Source organism: Schistocerca serialis, chromosome 3 (assembly GCF_023864345.2).
Source record: "Schistocerca serialis cubense isolate TAMUIC-IGC-003099 chromosome 3, iqSchSeri2.2, whole genome shotgun sequence".
Taxonomy (NCBI): Eukaryota; Metazoa; Arthropoda; class Insecta; order Orthoptera; family Acrididae; genus Schistocerca; species Schistocerca serialis.
The window spans coordinates 1014312181-1014331065 of NC_064640.1; the positions used below are offsets into that span (position 1 = coordinate 1014312181).

Here is an 18885-nt window from a genome sequence, read left to right on the forward strand (position 1 = left end):
ACGAAGTTTCACCTGTTACCCCTACGACAAGCCCCCTTATTTTCCCAGTAAGACAGTGCAACATATGCAATGGTGCGTGTTGTTCCTTGGTAGATCCATTACTGCCCCACCACACAGCACTCCAATGTGGATGCACATTCTCACTTGTTGTGTGATCCAAAAGCAGAGTTTGACAGCAACAAAGTGCTGTGTATTGCCTTAGACACACACACACACACACACACACACACACACACACACACACACACACACACAATGAATTCCCAATACTGGCATTTGAAGTAGCAACATAAACAGGCCGTGATCTGCTACTTTACAGAGTTTGGCATGCTGTACAGCAGGGTAGGCCAAAGCACCTGCCTAACGGCGTAGATCTGCAATGGCACACATATTTTTCTTTACAACACAGGCTTAACACAACAGATTGTGTCTTATTGTTAGCTATGGATGAAGCTGCATGGTGATTCTGCCCATGCTCTGCCCCTGCATTGTGAAGCTCCCCCGCACTGCACACTGGGAAATGTGCAGAATGTAGGCAATACTACAGTGTCCTGTGTACTGGTCTAGTGTTGATGCTACCAAAGAACATAGAGTCTGGAACTGCCAGGCCTAAACCCACAATCAGTCAGCTCTAGCACAGCATTTCAACCCTTGACCATGCCTGATCACCCCTGGCAAAGAGGGCAAAAGCTAATTATCAGCACCCTACTAACTTTCTATATGTGCTACAGACAGCTACCACTACCACCACCACCACCACCACCACCACCACCACCACCACCACAGCACCTACCATCCGTGCCCTCTCCATCATATTTGAAATATAGGGGGCACCTTCTACCCTGGTTTCCACCAATGATCCACAATTCAAAGCTTCTGCATTTCAGGATTTTTGTAATAGCAATAGTATTGAGCACCCGGTCACCACCTCATTCATCCAGTGTCCCATTTGAATGCCCAGCAGACGGTCAAGACAGTCAAAACACAGATGCACAAGATAATGAAAACAGCCGACTCTGTGGAAGCACTCACCAGCCTTCTCAACCAACCGGTCCACCCCATACAAATGGATATAGTCTGGCTGAAATTTCGCACAGGTGCAGATCTCACAAACTTAGACCTGCTGCACCAAACTCAGCAGGCCCATCGCCCCCACACATGGCATTATTACCTCATGGGCTCCCACACATGGACTCATAAACCTGGCCAAAATGCCCGGTGGAGCAAAGATCCAAGGGTGGGGGGGGGGGGGGGGCAGTAAAGGTTTGAGCTTGAGGCCAACAAAGAGCACATAATCAGGCTTTGAAACTTCCTCTAGCCACAACAAGATTTAGCACCCTCCCTCCCCCTCCCTCCCTCCCCACCACACATCCAACTGGACATAACTTACACAACCACACCCATGACAAGCCTGCCCAATGGCATGCCTACAACCACTACAATCTTTATCCTGGTTTTCAGTGCCAACAGAGTGTCGACAATGACCAGCAGTGGGAGCCAATGGATGTAGAGCCACTTCCATCACCTAAGCACCTTCCAGCTCATACTGATGCCAGAGACCGTGCTCACCAATCAGCGGAGGCCGAGCATTCTCAAGCTGATTTACCCACGGAGGCTGAAGTGTTGACCCTATTCCAACCACGGCTGACACTACTCCCCTGCAGGTAGGACCAAGTAGCATAACAGAAAGCATTAATTAGCCAGCAATTCCACAGACAGCACTGACATCCAACCTGGATCAGATGACGAAACACCGTGGGAGACTTTGGTGGGAACTCCAGCCTCTGTCTGCCCCCTTCCTCAACTAAATCGACACAGGCCGAATTGTTTACATCACTATGTGGCAATTAAAGAGAAAGGGGGTTTAGTATTGGACAGTGATTTGGACTCCCTACACAGCCAGCACCCCCTGTAAAAGAAAGCCTGTCTACATAGTGCGTGACGTCACAAGATGGCTACACACATAGTCCCTTCTTCAACAGTTTCACGGAACAGTGCTTGTGAATAGTCGTTCGGCGAGTTTCGCGTCAGTTTACTATTATAGTGAATGGTGTTCCTGCGTTAGTGTACGTGATTTGGTTGTTTAGTTTCTGTGCACTAAACTGGTGATCTGTTTTTCTTGCCTGTGAAAATTTCGTTGCCTGCAAAATGCCGTATCGTTGTTGTGTGCCGAATTGTAGAGGAAATTACGACGGTGGACCAAAAGTAACCGTGTTTAAATTTCCGGAGGATGAAGCAACGAGGAAGAAATGGTTGTCAAGTATTCGCAGAGATAACTTCACTACTTCTTCAAGTTCAAGAGTGAGTATTTGTTTTGTTTATTTCGTAAAAGAGGTTAAGTGTGCTAACAAAGAATAGGCACTTATGCAGTAAGGAAGGTCAGCGACATTTTGACTAATATATCAGATCTTAGCTGCATAAGTGCCGAAGAAAATATCGTTTCATTTTCTTGCCCTGGCAATTCTACAGTTTAGCTGGTATAGGTTATATGAATTCTGTATTCTGCAAGTTCAACCAGTATAGCCTAAGCACAGTCATACTTACGTAGTTAAATATCTCAGTATATCTTTATACTTACTGTTTATGCTGCCTGTTGTTAGGAATAAAAGTCGGTTTATAATTAAGTACGTGCACTTAAGATACACACGACTTTCTATGTATTCTGCTTCTGTATTTAGTGTTTCTTTTTGCTGTAAAAGTCTTTAGGAAGTTGTCTGTTCAAAAATAAGTAATGTGGTGTACCCAGAAATTGAAAATGAAGTAAAAACAGTGTCTCAGTCGCTTGTTTTTAATAAATTATTGGTGGGAATTTGAAGTCAATGCAAGGAATGTTACTATTACGGAATATAGTAGGCTTTAGACTTAACAGTGAACCACAGACAGGAAAAATGAATGAGTACATGAATGGATTAACAGGCCATCACAAAATGCAAAGGGAGAAACTGTGAAAACATCTAAAAAATTAAAAATACTTGTGGATTTTACAAATTCTTACTTTCTGGGTCTGGAATTTCAGATACATGCCAGTGGCCTACACAGCTGTCTTATAGATACACAGCTAAAGTACTTGAAAGCAATTGTGTGCTCATGTTTAGCCTAATAGGTAGCACATAAGTGGCAATGTATTAGTTCATCATACTGTCAGTTTTTATGTAAGTTATGAACTGATATATTGATTAGGAAATAGCAGCTGAAATACAAAAGCAAAACAGTGTCTATCTGATAAAAAGCACTACCTTTAAGTATTTCATAGTTCTAAAGGTTACACAGTGTGACAATTACTTTGTATTATTCTGTTACTGTGTCACAGTTGCTTCTATGGATTACACCTGTGTGAGTTTGGTGTCATCATGCTTTCTTGTGTCCGAGGTGTGTTTGTGTGTGGGGTGGGGTGGGGGGGGGGGTGGGGGGGGGGGAATAGAGCAAGGCATTAAGCAAAAATCCCACCCCTCTTGTGAATACATGAGCTTCAAGGCTAAATTATAAAAAAAATTATCACTGTTATTGAATTATGCTACAAACATTAGTCAATATTTGTAATTATTGATGGGGCAAGTACTTTCTTCATTTCACCATCTCTTTAAGAGCTTGTTGCCATGACATGTAACTGCATGTGTTTTGATATTGTAGTGTTACTGTTTTATAGAGTTACTATGCCATGGCCACATTTATCACTTCAGTATTCTTCTGCATTTTAGTTGGGAGTCTATTTGTATTTTAGAACTAGAAACTAACTTTATATTCATAAATTGTTTTCACACTATTAATATTGTCATCACATTCAGTTGTAAGCACCTTTTTCATTTTTAATTACAGGTATGTCATGTTCACTTCCACAAGGATGATGTTATTTGGGAAACACAAATTGTGGATGAAAGGACTGGTCAGTTATTAAGAGCCCCCCTTCTCAAACCACGTTTGAGACCAGATGCAGTTCCATCACTACTCCCAAACTGTCCTTCCTACCTTTCAAAGGAAGAAAGTAGACGTGAAGGGCCAGAGGAGAAAAAGCAAAGGCTTGAAAATGAGCAGTTAGCTGCAGCGTTACAATATAGTTTAGCATCACAGAAGGACTATGAAAACACTTTCAGCTTCAGTTCTTTAGAAGAGTTGATGTTGCGTATGAAGGAAGAGGATTTGCCCAACGAGTGGAGTGTGATCGAAAAACACAGTGATTTAGGTTTGTTTTTTAAAGATAATAAGAAATCCAGCACCATTACTCACACATTCTGTCGTTATAGATAGTAATTTAAATGTTTCATTGTTTAAGAAAGATGTACAAATTAAGACATTAGGAAAAAGATATTTTCCTGTAATTGTAACCAATATCCATGAAATTGTCAGTGTACTGCAGGAGTTTTCAGACACAGATTGTGGGCACTCAGAAACTTCTATAGATAGTATTGTAGAGATAGTGAAAGACGGTATAGGAGTGCTGAAAGACAGTTTACAGGAGAGTGAAAAGGAGATGGTAGACTTTATATATGAACAAGTTGGTCTTATAAATGTAAAGAAATTTAATCATAGGTTTAGCTCTACATTTATGATACTGTGTTGTTCGCTATTTTCAATTTCATCTCATGCTTACAATTTTTTACGTAGCAGCTCATTAATGAAAATGCCACATCCAAGCACTCTGCGTAGGATCTGCAGCAAATTTAATGTGAATCCATCTCACGAAAGGCTTGGGGGAAGTAATTTCCTGTCCTATGCAAGACAGAAATTTCAATACTTGAACAGCAATGATGTCAATGTTGTTTTGAGTGTAGATGAAATTCATCTAAATTCTTATTTGGAATATAAAGGAGGTAGTGTTTTGGGCATGTCATATAACTCGGAATGTGCTGCAAATTCAGCGTTTGTATTTATGTTGCAGAGTGTCAAGTCTTTGTACAGGGATGTTGTTCACATTTTACCGGTGAAAACCATTTCATCTAATGCATTATACGATGTGCTACTGGCCATAATAAATGGCCTTGAACTAATAGGCTATAGGGTTTTTTGTGTGGTAGCTGACAACAACAAAATCAATAGCAAAACCATGTCCATGTTTTCTCTGGATAAAGCTGTTAATATAGTTTTTAAACATCCATCTGATCCTAATCGCCCACTTTTCTTTTTAATTGATGCCATACACATTGTTAAATGCATAAGAAATGTGCAGCTGAACCAAAAAAATGATGGTAAAGATATGTTTTATCCTCAGTTTCCAGTTAGAAAAGAAGTGGAAGAAAATAAGTTTTCTGTAGCTTCTTTTAAAACACTGAAACAGATTTATGACATAGATTCTAGTTCTTTAGAATCAAATCACTTTGCCCTACATCGTTAGAAAAACAGAGCATGAAACTAGTGCTGCAGATATTCAATCGACATGTGTCAGAGGGCCTTGAGGTAGCTAGTGATAAATTTGATTTGAGACATGCATCATCAACAGCAGAATACATTCGAATAATAACAAAATGGTTTGATGTCATGAATGTGAAATCAGTGTTTAAAGGGAAACACAAACAGAATCCTTATATGGATTCGTTGACAACTGATAGTGTTTCTATGCAATTTTTGCTAGATTTTCTAGACTGGCTTGATGTGTGGAAAGCAAAGGGTTTGTCAAGTGGGTTTCTCACAAAAGAAACATTTTTTGCTATTCAGCATACAACATATGCCGTTGTAGAGATTGCTCGATACTGTACTGAAGAGCTAGGTATGAGCTATTTACTGACAGCCAACCTACAAACAGATGTGCTTGAGCGGCGTTTTGGAAAGTATAGACAGCTTGCAGGTTCCCAATACAATGTTTCAGTGACACAAGTCTATGAAGCAGAAAAGAAGCTTCGAATTCAAAGTGTAATGCCTTTAGTTTTATGTTCTCCTTCCTATGGCAATATCACAGTAGGGGCCATAAAAAATTTTATGTTTTCTGTAGTTGAAGAAACAGACACATTAGACATAGAAGTCAGTGTAACTGTAGACGATGTTCTTTCAGTGAAAGATATTGCAACGTCTTTAACTTTCATTGCAGGCTACTGTGCTCATGCAGTGATTAAGAAGCTGAAATGTGAGAGTTGCCTTAATGAAATTGTGATTGAAAAGGAGTTGCCAATAAATGAACATTTTAGTTTGATACAGAGAGGACTAAAATACCCATCAGACACTATTTTAAATATGATTGTCTACACTTATATTGTCATCAGCAAACTTCTCAAAGAATATGAAAGAGATTTTCTTGCCTGTACGAATCAACGTGCTATTGCCTGTGCAGTAGCACTTGCTACTCTTCACGAAAATGACTTTTTATTATTTGATAGGGTATGCTGCAATGGACATTCATCCCAGGCAATAATGAAAAGTGTTGTTTGGGTTGGTGTCAATATATTTTTAAACAACTACTGTAAAAAGGTTCATGGAAAAAAAAATTTCAAAAAACACTCAGCGAAAACTGCAAACTCTTACAACATAATTTTGAAATCTTTATTTTAGATCCTTTTTAAATCATTAATACAAAACCTGTCATCAGTAATATTGCCACATCAACAAATGCCTCTTAAGCTGAACTAATCAGGTTAATCTGAAACTAGTCAAACTTACCAAATTGCAACTTATGGCTGAGAGTTTATATAAATATTTTAATATACAGCTGCTAACAGCTATCAACACTAATAGCCTAACTTGAAATTTTTATCAAAGAAATTAATCTTTAATATAAAGAATCTTACACTAATTCTTTCTCAGTTGAAGTTGGGTGGTGAATGATACATACAGGAGGGAGGGGAGGGGGTGTGGCAGGCAGAGAGGACCAATAGTAATCTTTTTATAGTATGTGAAACCTAAAAATCAATTCGGTTGATTTTCCGAGTATGACTTAAACCACTTCTTTGCTGCATGCCTTATTCATAGTATTTCTAATTTGTGTAATAAAGTTATGTGGCCCAACATGGCACATGCCTTTGACAAAGACAAGACAATGCCATTTTGATCACCTTCCTTTATTATTTTGAGAAAAACTTACACAAACTGTGCTATAGCAGACTCCACTTTTTTTGCAAACAAGGTTAGTTTGTTTTGGTGATAAATGGAAGACAAGAGCAAAATTGCTCTATAGTTCTCTACATTCTCTGCAATACTTTTCTTTGTATACTGAAGTTATTACTTTAGCTTGTGATACATGTGAGAAATCTGCCAATTTGTAATGATTCATTAATTGTTACTGTTGAAAAAGCTACTATAGTATTTATGCATTCTTTAGGTAGACAAACTTCGATTTCACGTAGTGCTTGTGGTGTTCCTCTGTCTTCTACTACTGTCACTGTTATGAGTGCAGATGTGCATGCTGTGACAATTGCCTCTCTTTTTCTGAGTTTACTACTTTCTCTGCAGCTGTTATAACTGTTGTTCTCTCAACATTTTCTTATGTAGATCATGTTTGTATATATTTTACTACCATTACAAATGGAGAAGCTGGTAGGGGAGGGCTTTGCAGTACTTTCATGGCCTTCTTTGTGTATAATGATTGGCAGGTCTCCTCATCTAATAGTAATGTGATTGTGGAACAGCTCTCACTTCTGTTACAAGCACTATTGAGTGCCACTAATCCTCAGGTTGACTAATTACTGAGCTCTTTAAATAGATGCTTGGTCTGTGCCATAAAGTGCCTTCTTGTTAGCTCATCTTTGCTGAGGAGGAAAATATCTGAGGTGGACTCTCAGGTATGCCCTTCTGTTGGCTTTTTGAATATATTTGTTTATAAAAGAATATTCAAAAAGCTTAAGCCCGTCACAATTGCTTTTCACTCACCTAATCTAATTAATGTAACCAGATCATATTCCAACATCACTTGATACATTTTTGCCACATAACATACACTTACAGTTGGTAATTACTTGCAATTTACAGGGTGACCTAATATAATGTCTATATGCATCACCATTTTTCTACTACAGTGCTTTCATATGCATTCTTCCTACACAAAACTTTATGGTGCAGTGTTTTATTTGCATTCTTTTAGTGTCCCACTTACTTAAAGACCTTCCATTACTACCCTGGAGATTATAAAATAGCAATTTAATAATTAATGTTGTTCAAAATTTATCATTATTATTCCTAAAATTATGAAACTTAAGTCTCAAGAATGTGGTTATTGTTAATGTTTGGCCTTGGTGTCCACAAGTCTTAATTATTTTGTCCCTACATAGTATTCATGCTGTACATCTATAATTTTCTATTGTGAACCACTACAATCTAAAATTTTTCTCATTCCACGTGTTACTGATTATTGACAAGAGTGTATGGAAGATGAATAAAAGAAATAAATAAATTCATTCATACACAGAATTTTTTTACTTCATTTGCATTCATTCATATCAGCATGGTCAGTAGATGAAACTTGTTTTCCACTTCTAAACAATTACCAGTATATATATTTTGGAATGATGATCTGTTTAAGTATTGCAACTAAACAGAGCTGAACCACCACCCCCACCCCTTTCCCCAAACTTATGGAAGGATGAAGTATCTAAGCCACTGGTGAGTGCCGCCCAAATGTGATGCCAAATGAAGGTAAGTGTTCATTTTTCACAATTATTTCATCACAGGTCACATAACATCATAAAACTTCTCAACAGATGAAATGAAAGTTTACTTCGTAGTTGAAATTTATTTATGTGCAATTCATGCAAACAGTTTGTTTCAAAGTATATACTTCTTAGTACAGAAACATTCTTTCTTCAAAGGTATTCAGTTTAGAGCAGCGAAATTCTAACCTGGTAATCTGTATTTTGAGACCTCATGTAATTTCAATACATAATGGAAATTTAGTTAACTTACTGAGAAAAGAGAATTCATTGAAATTTGTATTGGCATACCAAAACTTAATGGCAATACCATTACATACTCATCTTAGGTCAGTGAGATTTTCTTAATGGAAAGAAAGTTTCTTAGGGAAAGGTGCACAAACTGAGAAGAGATATCATATCATTCATTAGAACTGCATTTCACTTAAAAAATATTAACAGGAGAAATTTCTTTAAATTAAAAAAAAGCATGAATACAAGGTTGCTGAAATGGTGGACTAAAACATATGTAGAACATGTCTTTCAGGGCAGTGTTAGTTTTTGAAACGACTCATGCAATTGCTTATTACCAGTGCCTCTCTATAGGGGGTGCTAAAATTCGAACACTATTTGCCCAATTTTCGTGTTTCTTTTTTTAATTCACAGGTATATCATCCAATCACGTTTTAAAATGGATTTTGCTACATAATGAATAAACAGCGGCAATAACAGTGTCCGTACAATGTTAGCTGCCAGTGTGCTACTTTGCAAAGTGCCGTCCACATTATTAGACCTGCGTCAAAGTGATGCAATATTTAACTTAAAAAACAAAACAAAAACCCTAATAGAAAGTCCGCGAGAGCATACGAGAATCTTTCGCGGGTGGCTTTCAAATCAAAATTTTTGTCATTAAAAATCATCTTACACAGGAACTGCAAAACGGAAGAATGGTGAATGGTGGTCAGCCATAAAAGATAAATGTATACCGTTGCAGGCGTTTAGATTGGCCTTTTCGAGATTTACAATTTATACTACAGCACTTACAGTTTAGGAATGGTATTGGAAAAGAGCACACTGGTGGCAAACACTTGCACTTTGTGTAGCTGACGATCTTTGAATGGCTAACCAGACTGCCATCAAACAAGTCGTGACAATCCCCATTAAAGCAACTTTAAAATAAACTACAATGAAATGGGTCCATTCATTTGGGAGAGTGAAAGTTATTACAGCTACTTTTTACGTCGGGGCTAAAAGGTATGCAGAAATAAGTTACAGACAAAAGAACTGGGTCATTTAAGAAAGGAAATCTTGTAATTCGTGAGAGGTATGTCAGATTTCTTTACGAATTTTCCTTGTGCGGTTCCCGTAACAGTCTATTGCTGTGCCCAAACAGACTGCGAGCATCGGCACCAGACTACGTGCGTGACGTCACTGAGCGGGTGCGCAGGCTTTCCTCTATAGGGGGTGCTGACACAGCCCAAGTATCGATACAGAGGAAAGGACAGAGATACTCAGGGCTCGTGCCACTGCTGCAGCTTGCTCCTGCAGAGGGCACTGCATCAGCCACGGACACATCAAGTGGACTGTAAATACAGTGGCCCCACACTCATCTGATAGTTCTAGCTATTATCTGAAGCCTTTAACACAAGTGTGATTTACCCTGCCTGGGTTTACACTTTTCGATTCAGAATGCTGCCTGAAATATTTGCTTTTTCTCGCAATAATTTTCAATATGCTCTGGACTTTGTTTCTGGCTAGCTGTTCACTTTTTGAACTCCATTGTTGCAGAACACAGGAACTACTTGTTGGTTCCCGGTTCCTGTGTCACAGCCAGTGTACTGTATTTACTCAAATCTAAGCCACACTTTTTTTCTGGTTTTTGTAATCCAAAAATCCGCCTGCAGCTTAGAATCGAGTGCAAAGGAAGCGGAAGTTCTGAAAAATGTTGGTAGGTGCTGGCACAACTAACTTCTGCCACCGAATATATGTAGTGCTACACAGGCATGCTGTGGAGGCACAAAGATAAATACTGGCACCAAAACCTCTGCGTCAGTAAATAAATTAATAGAAAAGGTAGAAGAATGTAAACATTATGCTATGTATTCTTTCGTGTTTGCTGCTATCTCATGTAAATCCTGTCTGCCTAATAAACTACGAAACTAGAGTGAGACAACAGCAAATGCGGAAGAATATACATATATCATGTCAGGTTTATATTCATATTAAACTTATGCTGAATAGTGATACAGTCAGAAATGAAGCACGGCAACTGACTAGATTTTTAAATCTACGATGACTAATTTCTGTGCAGAATGTAATGTACTGAAGAGGCGTCTGCAAAGATTTTCAAATGGAGAAAAATTTTTGGTAAACTCTCATTCAGAACATCATCTATCATACGCAGTCTATTATTTGGTTCTCGTTTATCATTATCACAGAAAGCAGCAGTGTAAGCAACAACAAACAGCAATCTCTTGCCATTTTTTCGCTAATGAGACAATTCCTCTTTTTTATTGTAAGCAGCGGTAGTGCGCACAAAAGCAAGCCATGCCACGAGCAGCGACAGGTCGTAAGGGCTCATTATCAGAATGCGGCAAACAATGCACAACACAGTACAATAATGCATTTTCAGCTTAGAGTGACGTAAACACCTACAGCAAAGAGAACGGCACTTATCAGATCAAAGCAAAATAAGCAATCGATTCAAACCAGATGAAGCACGTGAAAAAGGAAGGGTACCCGTATAAATATGGATGGAGCGCCTGACACATAGCAATGGCTACTTGGTAAAGCTTAACTGTTAAGCTTACGACTCGAACCAAACTACTGTTGCTGTATCTCCATCCATTCGACCTAAATTGTGTCTCATGTTACAACGGAACAACTTTGTTTCATTTTGGAGGTGCAGTCTAAAACTTTTCTCTCCCCCTGAATTTTAAGTCTCAAATTTCAGGTGCGGCTTAGATTCGGTAAATTTTTTTTTTTCTTGTTTTCGAGTCTCATTTTTCAGGTGCGGCTTAGATTCAAGTAAATACAGTAAGTGATCACAAACTCTGTTCTATCTAAATGACTGATTGATTTTAACAGGGAAGCTAAAACAGCTTAGGTCTGACCTGCCACTGCCCGCACTGAAACTAGGTTTATTGTGCAGTATCGCTCCCTGTATATCTAGTAAAGCCAACCAGTGCCCTTAAATAGTGCAAGGAGTCCCGCTACCAGTTTTTTGTTAGACACAATTTCTTCAGGTCTAGTTGTCCCGAAGATTCTGTATCTTTCACTCTCCAATGCCATGCATTCGAAGATTAGGTGTGATGCAGTTTCTTCACCCTCATCGCAGATCCTACATTTAGGGTCCTCTACCATTATACCCATTGTGTGTAGGTGTTTTTTGAAATTCCCATGGCCGGTCATCAGTCCACTCATGAGCTTGATCTCTCTCCTGTTCAAGCCCAGGATTACAGAGCTTCTTTTAAAACATGGCTTGGGAATCATTACCTTACCATATTTTTGTTTATGGACCTTGGTCCAATATCCTACGTGATGTTTCCTAAGCCAGTTCCGTAGTTCTAATTTGATCATAGCCTTGGTGATTGTCAGGAAAGGTTCCAGTCCAATAAATGGAGTTGTTGTCCCCATCCTAGCCAATCTATCGGCTTGTTCATTGCCACAGATCCCTGAGTGGCAGGGGACCCACACTAGATTTACCCCATTACTTCCCTCTAGCTCCACCAGAGCCCTGTGGCAATCTGCAACAATCTTAGATCTTGTTGCAGGAGCTGCCAATGATTTCAGGGCTGCCTGGCTGTCTGAATAGATGTAGATGCTACGGTCATTGTAGCACCTACACTTATTCTCCTCCACACATGCCCTAATTGCAGTAATTTCAGCTTGGAATACAGAGGCCAGTTTTCCTAGCGAGATGATCCTCTCGTCTTGGCTGAACCTCTTACACCCCTGCCCCAGGACCTTGGTCTGTTTCTGACCAATTGGTGAACCAAACTATGTCCCCCATACGGTGTCACTCTGTTTTTTCCCACTGCTCCCTACTTCCAATTATTATGTTGTAAGGCTTGTCGAAGCAGTTGGGAGTTATTATATAGTGGCAGGCATTTCCCCAGCCATTCCTTTATTTACCTCACTCACTACATTTGTGTGTGATTCTGGATATCCGAATGAGACCCAGTTTTAAGTCTGTGTGCCCCAGTTGCTGCCTTCATCTTGACCCAAAGGTGAAGTGGAGGCATATCCAGCATGGCTTCCATTCCAGCAGTTGGTGTTCTGCTAATTCCGCCTGTTATGGCTAAGCAGGCCACTCTCTGCACCTTAGCAAGCTCCTTAGCAGCAACCCGCTGTTCTACCTTCTTCCAACACACTACGGCCCTGTAGCAAATCCTAGGTCTAACGACAGTGGTGTATATCCAGTGCATACTCCTGGGGCTTAGGTCCTAGTTTTTGCTACAAGCCCTCCTAGCACTCACTAGAGTACTTTTTGCTTGGAGCAGCTGCTCTTAAGGTGAGGGGGGCCCAAGTTAGCTTCTCATCCCAGGCTATCCCCTTCACAGGTAGAGTTTCATCGAAGAGCTTTAGTTTCCAAAATGAGTGTTGAATATGTCTCTTCATAAATGGCACCACAACAGTCTTCTTAGGATAAACTCTCAGGTCCTGTTTAATGCACCATTTTTGCACAATGCCCAATCCTCCTTGTGCCATATTCCTAACTGTGTCAGTGAATTTGCCAAGTATTACTATGACAAGGTCATCTGCGTATCCTTGGCAGAAGCATTGCCTAGAACTTAGTTTCTCAATGAGTTCGTTCACCGCTAGATTCCACAATAGAGGAGACAAAACTCCTCCTTGTGGGCAGCCTCTAGTGGTCTTAATTACCACCTTTTCGTTCATCATGGTAGCCTCTACCTTCCTTCCATTAAGCATGGCCCTGGACCACCTACATATAGTGGTCCCCAGGTCATGCGCGTCTGCTGCCCATACCATGGAATTGAAGGTCGTGCTACCAAAGACCCCCTTGATATCCAGAAAGATGCAGCAGAAAGCTATTTCTTGGAAGTGAAGTGCTTTTTCCACCTTCCCAACGAGTTGGTGGAGAGCTGTCTCACATGATTTACCTGGTGGGTATGCGTGTTGGTTCGAGTGTAGAGGGACCCTACTTAGCCTCCTCTCCCCAATATATACATTAACCAGTTTTTCCAATGTTTTGAGAATGAAGGAGAACAGACTTATTGGTCTCATATCCTTGGCCATGGTATGTTCAAGTCTCCCTGGCTTTGGAATGAAGACAGACTGATGACCTAGAAGTTAAGTCCCATAGTGCTCAGAGCCATTTGGAATGAAGACAACCTTCATTGCCCTCCAAGCATTGGGAAAGATTCCTACTGCTAGGCTAACCCTGAATAGCCTGCATAGGACTTTTATGAGCTTTCCTCCTGTCTGTTGCAGGAGGGCTGGAAAAATTCCATCTGGGCCAGGTGACTTTAATGGTTGGAATGTTCCCACCGCCCACTGGATTTTGTTGAAGTTCACACAGTCCTTGGCCGATTCCCAGTCCTCTCTTAGAGTGCCTGTGAACCGTTGTCTCTTTGGGGTCACATACTGGTCTGTGTTGTCTGGCAGAGCATACTGAGGAAAGTGAGTTTTGAGGAGAAATTCCAGTGTCTCATGTGCTGTCTTTGTATATTCCCCCTCCTCTTTCCTCAATGTCCCTCCTGGATTGGTTGGTATTCTAGTGAGAATCTTGTGAAGTCTGGCTTGTGCAGCTGTGCCCTCCACTTCCTCACAGAATGCCTTCTAGGATGCCTCCTTTTCTTGTCTGATTGCAAGATTGTAATTGACAAGGGCCTCACGATATTTAGCCCATTGTCCTTTATGTCTCACAATATTAAACAGTCTCTGTACCTGTTTTCTTTGCATTTCTAGTTTGTTATTCCACCAAGGGACACTCCTATTTGTGCATTTCCTGGTGATTGTGCAGTTCCTGCAGTTTCTCTTCAAAAACAAATAAACTGTGAAAGAAAATTATACTTATTTTCTGTAAATTCTATGAATCATTTTCAATAACTGAACTTCACACACACACTAATGAGCTAGTAACAACATAATTACAGTAGTGAGCTACTTCTCCTACTACACATATCCCACTTAGGGTTTGGGCAGTGCCATTTCTGATCTTCATGAACAGTGATAGTGGTTTCTACGAGGGTGTGCTGAAAAGTAATGCCTCCAAGTTTTGTATGTGAAAACTCTTAAAGCTTTTCAAATAAGATGAACATTATTAACATCTATGTCTTTATTCATAATGTCTACATATTTTTAGCCCTCTTCCACTAGAGGGCTCCGATATGTAGCATATAACAGGGCAGTGTGCAACTTAACTATGTCGATGCGTAAGAAATACCGTGCTGTAATCTAGTTTCATCTTCAAACAGTTTGTCCATGCATGGAGCAGAATATCATTGACTTTTTTTTTACTTAAAAAGCTTTAAGATTTTTCACGTAAAAATTCAGAGGCATTCCTTTTCAGCATGCCATTGTGCATTTGATGCCCCACCTGATATTACACCACTATCTTTTTCTTACACTAGGGAATAAACTTACAAGTCATTTGTCCAAAAGGTGGAGACATTGTTTTGTTTTTGTCCTGAGTGTAACTTTGTATTTAGGTAAACTGGAAGTCCAGTGCATTATTTACCTAAACAGGTGATTAAAAGTGTATATTACATATTCAAATTGTTGGATGATTTTGCACATATATTCTTTTCAGTCTGTCACTTTTTTGCTAAATTTTGATAATGAGATTGCAGCAATAGCAACGTAATTCAGTTCTATGTTCAGTACCAGTCGAATGAAAATTATTTGCTACATGTAAATCAGATTCCTAATTTTGCACCTCATACATTTTAAAAGTGTTTCATTATGATGTCACTGTGAACACAATAAAACCTGAAGAAAATTATTAAAGTTAATGCAGCTGTGTTAAACAAAAATATTAAATTTATAAAAATGTAGCAATATGTACCTCCATTGCAAACTGTCCTGCATATGTTCCAGTCATCGTACTCGACTGCCCAGCTGCTAAAATGCCAACTGCCCATATATACATTGTTGCTATGCCAAAATAACACCCCAAGAAGACTCCAGCTTTATAAATATCAGCATCTACCAATTGAGTGTTGTTCTACTGGAAAAAAAGCAAAAAAACTTATCAATAAAACAAAATGTCAAATTTAAACAACAAAACAGATGAAAACAGGGAAGTAAATTATGCTGCAATATAGTGATGCAAGACATAAGGATCATTATGTGGCAAATTAAAGAGATCGCAATTAATAAAAGGACCAAAACTTCTTACCCACCCTTTTAGCCATTTGACCACAGTTTTGTTTGCTGTCACACTATGATGCATATAGTAGTATTATAATCCCATAACAGAGCTCTTTTGTAGCTCACTGTTTTACTAACAGTCTTCATGACAGCACTGTACTTGCACAGATAGATGACACTGTATGCAAGTTTGTGAAATAAAGCCCACAACTGCAAATATTATCTAATCGCTTATAGACTGTACACTGTATATACAAAAGTATAAGCTGACAGAATTTACCCCCTCTCTCTCTCTTTTTTTTTTTTTTAAGACAGTGATGATAATCTTTATTTGTCGATAATAACTTTACAGTCTTGAATATCGTCATTTTTCACACACTTTCATTAATGATATCACATCATAAATACAAGTAAGATCTACAAAGAGCAGCACATTAGATACTTTGTATAAATATTTATCACCACTGATATACTGCAACTGAAAATACAGAAAAATAGTAACAGAGATAATGGAGTTCAGAAAGCTTTAAGTGAGTATAAACATCTCTTAATGAACTACTGTTTGAAAATGCCCATAAAGAAGTTTACTTGGAGTTCCTTTATACCAATTGGCAATATATTATAGAACTGTCTTCCAGCAGAATTGATACAGAATTGTCTTCCACAAGCAAGTGGGCTGTGAGCTGTAGCACTGTATCTCTTATTATACAATACCCTTGGCAATCTTCTCCAGTATGTGTATTGTAATAATGGATCTGTGTATACATTATGCTCTTTCTACATTCTCTTTTACCATCCTAATTGTTTTAAGAACATACAAAGAGTACACACACAGTAAATTATACTTGATGAAACAGTCCCTACTGGATTGACATCTACTTATATCAGCGGTTATTTTAACAACTCTGTTTTGAAGCTTGAATATCCTATCTATGTAGACTGTGCCGCATCCCAAATTTCAATCCAATAATTGATAATTTGTATGGATTAGTCCATAGTAGATTTTTATAGGACAGGAGGAGGGGTTATAACAAGTAACTGTTGCAACTAATCTTTTTCCAGATGTAGCTGGTACACACTGCTACGTAAGATGTTCATCAATCACAATGCCTAGATATTTATTTTTATCAGATGTTTCAAATTTAGACAGTGGTTGGTTGGTTGGATTAAAAGAGGGAGAAAGGGACCAAACTACGAGGTCATCAGTTCCTTGTTCCGAATAAAAGAATGCCACAAGTGTGAGAATAAAACAAACAAGACTGACAACTCAAAACAGAATGAAAGGAAAAATCACAAGAACAATGAAGGGCGACAAACATGTAAATGGACAAAAGGGGACAAGAAAACCATAGAAATGAAAAAAATGGGATGAAGAGATTAAAACAACAAAGAAGATTACCATGGCTGGCTGATTATGAGAATAAAAAGAAGAAGCCAGCCACTCTGCAACACATTAAGACCTGCAGCCTAGAAGCACTAGGTTGGAGGACACAGAGGGACAAAGGACATGTGGTAAAACTTAGATCAAATGATAAAACCCACCCTCACGAATAGAAGTTAAAACTAAATCAGCCGATGAGGTGTCGTCAGGTAAAATTAGCGGAAACAAGTCCGGTAACCCAAGATTTCATCACTGGGCAGTCGAAGTGAGACAGTGCACCAGAATATGGGCCACTGTCAACCGGGCACCGCACCAACACTCAGGCGGGTCTTCACAGTGCAGGAGGTAACCGTGGGTCACCCAAGTGTGGCCAATGCGGAGCTGGCAGAGGACAACTGATTCCCTGCGAGAAGCCCGCATGAAAGTCTTCCACACATTCGTAGTCTCCTTAATGACACGCAGTTTGTTGTGTGTACTGTTATGCCATTCAGACTCCCAAAGCCTACAAACCCTACGGCATAAGTCAGAACCCAAGTCAGGTTCAGAGATGCCCAATTCCAGAAGTGGTTTCCGCGTAGCCTGTTTGGGATGCCGACATGTCCTGGGGGTCCACACTAACACCACTGAATGACCAGACCATTCCAAGGCATAGACGGATTGCTGGATGGATGTTACCAAATGATGGCGAGGGTAGCACTGGTGGATATCTTGTAAGCTGCTCAAGGAGCCAGTATACAGAAGAAACAATTCCCCAGGGCATGAAGTGCGAGAGAGATGTCCACCAGCTCTGCAGTGAATACACTGCAGCCATCAGGCAAGGAATGCTGTTCAAAATGGCCTCTGTGGATGTAGGTGAAGTCAACATGACCATCAGCCATCGAGCCATCAGTGTAAACCACTTCAGAACCCCACAACACACCAAGAATCAAGAGGAAGTGACAGCGGAGAGTGGCAGGAGTAACTGAGTTCTTAGGGTCATGCGAAACGTCCAGATGAATCTGCGGCCTAGGTGTACACTATGGAGGTGTATGTGGACGGACCTGGATGGGAGGTGGTAAAGGGAAGGACTCCAGTTCAGACAGAAGCGATTGCATGTGAACCACAATCGTTAGCCCTGATATGGGCCGCTGATGTGGGAGATGAACTGCTGCGGGTGGAAAAAAGAGGCGGTAATTTGGATGCTCAGGAGAACGTGCAATGTAACTGGCAAGCAGTTTTGCACATCGGATCTGCAATGGAGGGACTCCAGCCCCCACCAGGACACTGGTCACCGGACTGGTTATAAAACCTCCCGTGACCAAGCGAACGCCACAGTGGTGCACTGGGTTGAGTACACGCAACACTGTGGGTGCCGCCAAACCATGAACCAGACTCCCATAGTCAAGGCGGGATTCAACAAGGGCTTTGTAGAGCTGCAGCAGAGTAGAGTGATCTGCATCCCAGTTGGTGTTGCTCAGGCAGTAGAGGGCATTGATGTGCTGCCAGCACTTCTGCTTAAGCTGACGGAGGTGACGTAGCCAAGTCAGTCGGGTATCAAAAACCAGTCTTAAGAATCGATATGTCTCAACTACAGTGAGTGGATCATCATGAAGGTAAAGTTCTGGTTCCAGATGAATGGTACGA

At 40.0% G+C, this 18885-nt stretch overlaps 1 protein-coding gene across 7 annotated transcripts in view; it reads right to left on the minus strand.

Annotated features, from left to right (window-relative positions):
* Nucleotides 1-18885, minus strand: part of LOC126471475 (protein Malvolio) — a 393678-nt gene that overhangs the window by 56577 nt on the left and 318216 nt on the right. For all 7 annotated transcript variants that reach the window (XM_050099674.1, XM_050099678.1, XM_050099676.1 and 4 more), the window contains one exon: nt 15577-15735. In XM_050099674.1, coding sequence (XP_049955631.1) covers nt 15577-15735 — 159 coding nt within the window. The remainder of the gene's footprint in view (nt 1-15576; nt 15736-18885) is intronic.